Genomic DNA, 10,648 nt, shown 5'->3' on the forward strand with positions numbered 1-10,648 from the left:
AAATTATGTAGGAATACAGGGGGAATAACGTCTAATCAAATGCTTCCACCAAAGATGTAACCGGCACGTCCTCAACAAATGGAATTCAAATTGCATAGTATCCCTACCTTGAAGATACCCTTTTCGAGATAATACTCACTACAAAACGACACAGCATATTCTTCAGCTACTCTTGAGAAAAGAATTTTAAAAAAATAATATCTGTACAGCACCGACCAAAACGTGGGGCGCAATATAATAAAAAAGAAAATTCCCCAAAAGTTTAAAAGGCCACGAGAGACCACGAACACATCAGGTCACACATCAGGTCTTAATTTATAATAATACACAAAAAAATACATAAAGCACGTTCTTCTCTATGTAATTCAAATTCCTTGACAACACTACTTTTGATGCCAAACCGCTCTCTTCCTTTTGTTTTGTTACGATATGTCGACATCGTGACAGCCATTCCCGAGACCATTTTTCCGGGACATCTCAGCAACGTTTTGCACCTGAATGTCCGTGCACCGAAACGTCTGTGCACCGAAATGTCCGGATCCCGTCTATACTATATATACTTATGTGTGTCACCACTTCACTTTGTACCTGAGGAAGCATGGACTTCCACGCGAAAGCTTGTACAAATTAAACTTAAACAAAAATCTTCAGTGTCGGTTTCTGTATTTTGTTTATGTGATCTACAGGACTTGACTCCCCACTTCGTTACGCTTCAAGGTGTGTAAAGTGGGCTTCACCTAATGCACCCGTGCGTTAGGTGAAGCCAACTTGCAAAATGGTGACGCCGGCATTTCTTTGGTAGGCGTCACCATTTGAAAGTTGGCTTCACCCAATACTTCCCTGTACTGTGGGCAAGCCCACTTCAACGAACGCTTATTGTTGCGGAATTGTACGTTTGTAAATTTTGCGGAACTTTTCCATTCATTTATTTGTGTTGCGGGAAAGCCAACTTCAACCTGACATCAGAGACATTGTTTAGTGATAAATTAGGTTAGATCAGCGCGGCTGTGGCAGCTTCAATATCTCGCTCCCCTCAATATCGAAGCAACTTTGTGGGCAAAGCAAGCTGCCATGGCCCTATTAATCTAACCTAACTTCATTAAACTAACCTAAGCATTATCGAAGCGCATTTGGGGGGCAAAGGAAGCCGCCATAGCCCAATTTATCTAACCTAACTTCCGTCCAATGCCGTCCCGCCTCAAGCCGTACGTCAGCCCGTTCTCGTCCTCTGTTGCCAGGATGACTCTGGTTTCAGCGGGGGTAAGTCGGGAGTAAGAGGGAATTAAGACGTCCCCCCCCCACCCCCCCCCATTGCTTACAGGACCTCTGCTCATGACACCAGTCCCTCTGCCTGCCTCTGTGCCTGCCACCAGCCCTGTGCCTCTGAGCTTGTCTTATTAAACTTCTTTGTCCTCATCATATACAGGGTGTCCCAGAAAACGTGTCATTGAATTATAATAAAAAAACTACACCTGCACCTACAGTCATGAGGTCAATGACATTTGTTCTTATTAGGTTTTTTGCCACCTCCTAATGTGAATGTCATGTACTCCAAACTTAATTATTTAAATATTTGCGAACTTACCTCGGAAATTTGCCAAGCAAAGGTTACTTTTTTACCCCCGCCCAATATGAAGAGCGTGCCGAATTTACTCAAATTCACGATAATTCGCAGTGATATTCAGGAGCTATCCCATCGGAAAAAATAGCCGAATATCATGCTTTTCGGAGCACTGGACCATAGCGCGCGATGACTTTTTGAACGCAATCACTCTCAGTGCGACGAAAGGAGGTTCTGAAGCCAGCCCACAGAGTGATAGTAGAAAAAGTAAGTTCCTAAAATTGGGAGAGGGAATGCATCATCCCAGCGAAAGTCGGACGTGATAAGCCGTGCCTCTTTATCTCTTACTGCGATTCTGGGAGGGCTGGGTTTCCAACCTCCTTTCGTCGGACTGACAAAGATTGCGCTGAAAAATTCATCGTGCGCTATTCTGTGCGCCCTCCGTAGAGCATGATGTTCGGCTATTTTTTCAGATGGGATAGCTCCTGAATATCCCTGTCAATGATCATTAATTGACTAAATTAGACACGCTCTTCACATTGGTGGGTAAAAAAGTGACCTTTACTAGCCAAATTTCCGACTTAAGCTCGCAAAAAAATACATAATTAAACTTACGATACATGACATTCACACGAGGAGGTGGCAAAAACCCAGTAAGAACAAATGCCATTGACCGCATGACTCTAGGTGGTGTAGTTTTTTTATTATAATTCAATGACACGTTTCTGGGACACCCTGTAGAATCAAAAATAACAAAGTGCCTATTCATGTGATGTGCACTGGTTTCCTCCACGTACACCTCTAACCCGTCTGTGTCTGTCTGTCTGACCTTGTCCAGCCACCTCCTATTGATTTCGTTTTGCTTTTGTTTATATTGTGCTGCATTTGTTTGTATTTCCCTTCACCGTCAACCTTTTTACTTGTACCATGTGACCTGTTTTTTTACATGTCCTTCACCACTCGTAGCTGGTCCTCAAACCTGAGGAAGTGCAGCCTACTGCACAAAAGTCTTGCTTTTAATGTGTGTACGCCTAGAAAACAGTTGATGCTCTCAACCATCTTTGTTATTTTTGATTCTGCGTCACCAGAATCTTGCACAGTGTTTTCCTTCACGTTTCTACAATGTCCCTCAATCATAAAATGAGAAGTTACCCGCCAAAAGAAACTCGTTACGAGTTACCATGTGAAAAATGAAGACTGAGTTAATAACGAAGTTCTTCAGCCTGAAATGTGACTCACAGTTATAGAGATAGTTAAAAAAAAAAATGACGAGTTAGTTCCAAATTACCTCGGACACAAAATAGTACTACACAGGAGCAGCACACGTGATCAGTTGAGTTAGTACCTTGAGTTGCCTGCGGAGGGATGCAGCACGCTTAGATCGTTTTCGTTCGTGTCCAACAATTCGAACGCTTTGCATCTCGCTCCTGTGTGGCGCACAGCGGTTCTTACTTCCTGAGTGGAATACTGTCATTGATTGAATGTCACGTTCTGTGGCATAAAATGCAATGAAAGAACTGGAGAGAAAGCATTGAAAAACAAGTGGACGTCAGTGAAAGCCGAAAAGAAAGTAATGTGGAACTTAGCTTAAGTTACTTTGTCAAAAGTTACCTGACAAGGAAACGGGTTCCTCTGAAAGCTACCACGGCACAAAAGTACCGAGTTCGGTTTAAGTTACAAAAAAAAAAGGTACAAGATTACAGTAACGAGTTACTTCGAACTCTGGTCCTCAACATTAGTGAGAGCCTGAAGTTTTTGGGGAAATATTTTTTCTAAATTCGGGGGGTAAAAATCGGGTAATAAACATGTGCACTAAAATTCATGTGAATTCGGGTGAAAAAAACTTCCATTACGCAAAAATCGGGCTCAGTTATTCAAACTAATTGTAGCGGTTTGGTACAAACGGTGATGTATCTGCATTTTTCTGCCAAACAAGTAAGTTGGTGCATTCCTACAGACATCCCAGAGAGGGGAATTTGCGTGGTAAAAACCGGGTTTCACCCTAGAGAGGGAACCTTCAATTCGGGGTGCAAATTCGGGGAAGAATCGGGTAAAACCCAAAAACTTCAGGCTCTAAATATTAGTTACATAAATTGGAAGAGTGTTACCAAAAGTTACTCATTCGTTTTTTTTCTCTTTCTCTCTCTTTTGCTCAATGACGCTGAAGAAGCATGCAGGAAAACCGCCACTGGAGGGGAAAGGATATCAGGGAGGAATGCATTTCACATTGCACTGGTTATCCACAGTTAACTCAATGTGTCCAATACGTTCCTCCTTCCAAGCAACAGCTGCATTCAGGGCGTTTGGTGCTTTGTCCTCTGTGTCCCCTACTCAGAAACTCGTGTCAATGACTATGTGAGGGCCTCCTTGTGAATGAACGGCAGTTTTTTTTTACTTGAAAATCCTTCTACGGATCACCGCCTTCCACCTGTTCTTTGATGTATGACAGGTAAGGATATTGTAGACAATCAGATATGTAAGCGATACAGAGAGGCAATGCTTTCATATTTCTGCAGTCTGGTAAAGTAGAGGTTACTTTCCAAGTTACGAGAATGTGTTACTTGAATTTGTTAACGGTTAATGGAGTTACGTGCGATTTTTTAAAGGAACGTATATACGTATTTAGTTCCTTTTTCGGGTAAATAGTGTACAGCACTGTACACAGGATGTGTCAATCAAGATATCCTACTGAAAATCAACTGTCAACTTAACTTGGGGGGAGCTTCTGCAAAGTTTCCAAACAATGGAGAACTGTTTCATTGGGCCAGGTGGCACAAGGAAGCAGCAATGTCAGCACCCAAAGTACACAATGTGCGGTAGTTTAGCAGACGACGTGGCATTTTCAAATGCATGGTCTCGAGCTCGTCACACTTGACAAAATGAACCACAATTTTTTGAATATCCTACAGGTTATTCGTGGTTTTTCTTTTGCACCATACATGCATGAAAACATTCTGAAGAAACCAGTGGACCACACCACCCAGTGTTTAGATCCTCTTGACCCAAAATGGCGCTGTGCAAAACTTGCAACAACAGCTCCCAATCGTAAAATTTGATCCCTGAGAAATTCAATTTACAACGTTTTGTTACGTGAACCTCACTTTTTTTTTTTTTCCAGAAGAGGAAAGCACATGCTTGTTTTCCCCTATTCCATTGTAAAATACATAAGTACGTTCGCTACTACGACGACAAAAATGAAATATCGCACTGATTTTTTACTCTCAAACGGTACCACTGTAAAGCAAAATTGTAGAATCTAATGTAACTTATCTGCATAGAAAGTTTTTATACATGCTTAAGAACAGGATAAAATGCTAGGCTTTCGAGCCGAAGCAACTGCTCAACGGCACAGTCTCAGTGCAACTGTCCAACTGGTCTCAACAGGTCATGCCTAATACTCAAAGCAAAAGCAGTGCAGTCACTCTCCTACCCTGCATCACACTGAGCCACATGTCAACCGAATGTCACGTTAAGACGATTTAAGTTAGTTGACGTGGCAAAGCGCGCCTCAAACGTACGTACAAGCGTATATGTACAAGACGAAAACACCGTTCACTTCACACAGCCCTTCAGCAACATGGGCGACGACGTCAAGTGCAGAACACTAATAGCTGAAGGCGGCGTAAACGTCCTCTTCTGCGGTTTCACGTGTTGCGGAGTTTTCGCGAGCTCTCCGCGTGCCCCCAGCACGGCTGTCTTCGTTCCACTTTTGTCCTCTTTTCTGGGACTGGACTGCGAGAGGACAAATATCTCGTGCGGGGTCAGGCCCGTTTCCCTCGCCCTGCTCCTCGTGATTCGCAGCATGGTTCCGGATCCACGCGGCTCCGGATGTACAGGCTCGCAGGATGTTCCTTGCGGATCCTTGTCATGCGTTTCACTGTAAACATCATTCGCAATACAGTCCTCGTGTTCCGCGCTTTGCGACAGGACGACTTTACGTCTCCTCGGATGTCCGTTTCTCGTCCTGGTTTTCCTCGGAGTCTCGCATAACGAAGCGTCCCCACTCGCAGGCTGTGAGAAGTGATTTGCAGAGTCTCCGGTGGGGAGCTCCAACACTCGTGCTTCGATTCTCTTTCTTGTCCTCTCAATGGCTCCTGGTGAGCTCTCAGACGCTGTAGGGTCTTTGCTTGGGACACCAAACAGCTGTCGAGATGTATCACACAGGAACGAACTCTCTGACTTGGAAAGTGAGGAACTCGTAGAATACTTAAACTTTGGCGTGGCGGGTGAATGCAACAACCGTTTCGAGATCCTCCTCCTTGGAGTGGTTGGAGGCACGTCGGAGACCGCTGCTGGATACCCTTCTGCGGATGCGAGGTCCGAAAATGCGACAAGTTTTTTGGGACTGCTCTCCGAACCCGCGCAAACGCTCTCTGGAGTGGAGAATAAGGACTCAGATCCGGTCCACTGTGGAGGGGTTCCTAGAGTGCGGCCCCGCTGAGCAGATTTCCTCGGGGTTACGTGGGTAGCGTCTGCGAGAACCTCCGAGCTGCTTGCCCAAGTGACGCCCGACAGGAGGTTAGCCTTCGACGGAGTGAACTTGTTCTTCAAAATCGACCTGGTTGGAGCCGACGCGCCGCCTACAACATCGGACGACTTAGTCGGGGTTCTTTTGCTGTCGAGGACCCTCTGTTGACACTGCAAATTCCCAATGTCGCCGGGAGATGCCAACAGTGCCCTCAGCGACAACCTTCCGTGCGCCTTGTGGATATCCCTACCCGCAGATTTTGTAGGCGTCTTCATCTTCGGTGGGGTCTTCCATCTTCCTGCTACGCCGCTTCCAGACCTGGGTCGAGTTTCCGACACGTTACTTAACGATTTTCTGGGTGTGGTGCTCGTTTCTTCACGCAGCAACTTCTGCGGCGTCTCCCGGATAACCCGTACCGTTACCTCAACTCCCGACCTTTTCCTCATCCGTGCTTGACGACGAAGGACGACCTGGCCACCCTGTTTATGTGTCGGAGTCTCCGGCACAAAGGTTGTCTTCAGCACACGTTGTTGTCTCTTCGGTGTTGCAGGCCTTGAAGATTGCTGCGCTTGTTTTTTAGTTGGAGATACAAAGAGTCCGCGACGTACAGTCTGTGCGGATTCCACCTGACCTGGTTCCCTCTTGGACGTTCTGCTGGACCGTGGAAGTTCCGAGTGCACCTTCTTCGATGCTCTTGGAATGACAATTTGTCGCTTTGGGTGTACAGAAGGCTGTGAAAGATCCACTCGCGGCAGTGGACGATTTTCACCTTTTTCGGCAAGTTTTTGGGAAGACATTGATGGGATGCTCGAAAGATAAGAGTCTTGCGATGGCACTGAGCTGATGGACGGAAGAGAACCAAAGTCGCTAAAGTCCCTTTCTGTGTGCACAGAGGAGAGGGTGTCGCTGAACAGTGGCACATTCAGTTCCTCACTGATTTCGAGCAGTATATCACGGAGACTCATGAGATAGCTCTCTTTGATGGAACCCCACAGGAACTGATTAGCTTCCGACGGACTGTAGATAAAAGATACTGTTCGTAATAAAGAAACAACCGTCTCGACGCAATCACTCGTAGATAATCTAAAGTGCAGTTCCTTTTCAAGGGCAAGTAGAACCTGAAACTGGTACTCTCGTAGACGGCGCTGTTTGCTGACACAGTCTCGAAGGCAAGAATATTTTTGCGCAATCTGCGCGCAGCTCACAACGAAGTGCGTCTCGAGCAGTTTGAGAGCAAACTTTGCGCTGTTGGGACCAGCACAGTGTCTCGAATCAGCATGATGCTTTACAACGCTGACTACATTTTGAACGCACGTCAGCAACGAGGTCTGTGACGCCGAATTCAACGCCGCTTCGAGCGAAGACTTGAGGTGCTCTATCAAGTGACCTTCATCCGCATTGCTGGACAAATCCAACAATGATGGCGGCCGCTGTTGGGACGACTCCGTTCCATTTGGTGGCACTGTTACGGTGGTCCTCGCTTCCTTCCTCGTGCTGATGTAGCTGTGCGCAACCATGTCCGCGGACCTGGACGAGACGTTCAAGGACGCGCTCAATCGCTTCCTCAGAGAACGAGTACTCGACGTTACAGCAACCTGGTCACTCTTCGGCCTCTCGTCTTTCTTTGCCTTGCTTTTTCCACTGGAATACTTGGCTGTGTACTCGTCTCGCAACTTTTCCAGAAGCCTCTCTCGCTTCTCGTCGAGGGAATCTTCTTTGCAAACCGAAGAGAGGAAGTCGCTCATAGGTGCCGGCGGGATGTACCACTTTTCCAGCACTCTGGCGTCAAACGCTTTCAACGTTGTTTCAGGCACTTCCCGCGAACTAGTGTTGGGCGGATTTGTTAGGCACTCTGGGCTTTCACTGAACGCGTAGCAACTCGGGGCTTCAAATGATGTTTCTCTCAACAAGTGCAACGGTAATGACGACAGCACAGTTACTACGTGGACACAAAAGGCGGTCGCGTTTACAGGGAACAGAAAGCCGTGACAAACGTGATGTACGTCAGAAGACAGTTCGACTGCAAAAGCATCACTGCGCAGAGTAAGGTCCCTCAACACTGCTGACAAACTTCTGGCAGAATCACTTGAGCTGTTCGGGTCAAGGCGATATCCGAGCACTTGTTCGCCATTCAGGGCACTCTGTTTCACTGCCGAAGAAGTCCTGTACAGAACCTTTATTTCTTTCCAAGATCCTTTTACCCGAAGTGCCGATTTACACACGAGGCCCTCCGGAGATGCTGTATACAAAACAGAATCAAAACAGCAGACGACGCGACACACTTGTTCGTCTCCGAGAACGAACCTGGCTTGGCCTGACGATGGTGGCAAGGGTTCCTCATGCAGATACAACTCTGCTACGCTTGACAAAGGCTCGCAGAAGAAAACATTGCAGTCATCTTTTTTAGTACCACAAGATTTCATCAAAATCTGCAATGGAAGCACTTTTCCATTCAACTTTGTAATAGCAGCTCCGAACTCTTCGAGTTCAGACGGCACTGACGGGTTGCAGTCTATCCAAATGAAACGTGTATTAAGGCTGCTTATGAGAAGACGTTGTAACTGTGGTGGCATCAACTCTTTCGCAATATCTGCACCTTTGTGGGGCTTGCCCAAAAATATGTCGAGCTCTTCGTGCGAGTACGGGATCCGTGAAATATGAAAGACGCAATTAAGAACTGCGTCGTCGTCCTCCCCATCAGAGAGTTTTCTCCGCTTTGCCGGATTTCGTTTTACCGGAGACGCAATGTCCGGAGCATCCCAAGTATATTCTGATGCCAGTTGAGTAAGTGCTACTCTGATTATGTTGCACGGAGCGTCTTTCACCGGTGTCTGATCTATTGTCGTCCGGTCAAAGGCACTGCAAGCAGCGTTGTACCTGTTGAACCGGTGGAGCAATTCATCCTCAAATTCTTCGAAGCTTTCCAGGTTGAATTCGGAAAAAGGACGCTTCTCCATTTTCTGTCTTACGTTCCCATTGCTGCAGTAGTATTTGCAGCCCCATCGTGTATTTCGTGTACCGAAGTACGTGAGGAACTTCAAACAACTGTACCGAATGCAGTTCACGCTCTGTTCAAAATCTGGATGCAGCAAGTTGTCATCGTATCCATGGAACGATGCTATATCTATCAGGAAGACAGTTTGAACGGCTCTGGGCATTGCATGTGCTACAACGAGAGATCGGACTTGAAAATACGAGCGGTTGTAAAATTTCGCACATACGAAAACACCCGCTATTGTCGCCATTCACGGATACGATGACTGTGGCTCCACCTGGCTTACTTTCGAATTCGATTATTTCTTGAGGAAATCGACGCTACCGAAATTGAAGTATATAAAGTAAAATAAAAATAACGGTCAAGAAAAAGTAGAGTCTCAAGGAATACAACTGGTACAAGTCAAGACCAGGCTTCATTTTTGATTATACCTCGTTGCAGAGAAAAGTCATCATGTCGTTGGTAGAAAGACTGAAACCGAAACAATTTATAGGGGACCATCGTAATTCGTAATCAGGCCTCCACAGCTACCCGCATTTGCGGCAGTAGAAAAATAAAATCGTCACAGTCACGTGGTATTACATCGTCATGCATCATGACCGAAGCCCATTGGCCAAAGGAGGATGCGCGCTCCGGGGTTGGTTGGGAGTTTCGAAATATCTGGCAGCTCACTTTTCGCGGGCAGTCTGGGCAGTTGGCCAGGCGGGCAGCTCCAAGCAAGGTCGCTGCGTCTCCGCGGCTCGCCGATGTCGGTTGACCACAACGACCAAAGAGGAAGTGTACGCGCGGGTTTGTTCGTGAGCTATAGTGACTCTTGCCATGTACTGATCTCCGATAAAGTGTCAACCTACGGACATTCTTGCAGGGTCGGAACTGGAATGCTTGGTGAGCTGACGCCTAAGGAACACTTTCGAGCGCTGTCGCATTTTCAAATACAGTGACTAAGAAAAGAGTGTTCGTAACGACAAAAGTATTTCCCGTGACTGTGTGACCTACGGTGCATCACCAGAATGAGAAGAAGATGCTCATCTGTGAAACACACACACATGGACTTCGCTCGCCTCCAGAAGTAGACTGTATGTGTGCTTTGCAAGTTCGAACTTTGTTTGGTTGTTGTCTATTCAAGGAACGAAACGTCCTGTACGCACGGTGAATATATGAGTCAAGCATTTGAGTTTATACGTTGCATCAATAAATATGTATTTCGCCTATCAAAAATGTCTTAGTTATTTTGGAATAACGGGCGCCATGTATGAAAACCAGTCAATGGCAGCCAGGGCCGGCCGAAAGCCGAGCCAAACTGAGAGTTTGCTGATTGGCTGGCTGCTAGGCATCACGACGCCTTTTTCATTGGTCGCAGACGCTTTCAGACATATGTCGGCACAGTTCCCCTAGAAGTCGGCCCAGGACGCACATTTTCCCCAGGGCATCAGTCGTGACGTTGCCCACATACGTGAGGCCGACAACGGCAAGCCCTTTCACCATCACCACCACCACCATTGGTCGTATGTCCAGTGTTGCCTGAATTATCTCAAACTATGGGCTCTATGGGGAGCTGTGGGCGCCTGATCGTAATCCCCTCACTACCGTAACTTTCGAGCGCGACCTTGTTCACCCCCTAGCC

At 46.6% G+C, this 10,648-nt stretch overlaps 1 protein-coding gene across 1 annotated transcript; it reads right to left on the reverse strand.

Moving 5' to 3' along the window:
* Window positions 1-4,761: 4,761 nt before the first annotated feature.
* LOC135368088 (treslin-like) lies at window positions 4,762-9,266 on the reverse strand. The gene has a single exon (XM_064601162.1). The coding sequence runs from the start codon at window positions 9,185-9,187 to the stop codon at window positions 5,114-5,116; it is 4,074 nt and encodes a 1,357-aa protein (XP_064457232.1). The 5' UTR covers window positions 9,188-9,266; the 3' UTR covers window positions 4,762-5,113.
* Between the last annotated feature and the right edge of the window lie 1,382 nt (window positions 9,267-10,648).

The sequence above is a fragment of the Ornithodoros turicata genome, chromosome 9 (assembly GCF_037126465.1).
Source record: "Ornithodoros turicata isolate Travis chromosome 9, ASM3712646v1, whole genome shotgun sequence".
Classification (NCBI taxonomy): Eukaryota; Metazoa; Arthropoda; class Arachnida; order Ixodida; family Argasidae; genus Ornithodoros; species Ornithodoros turicata.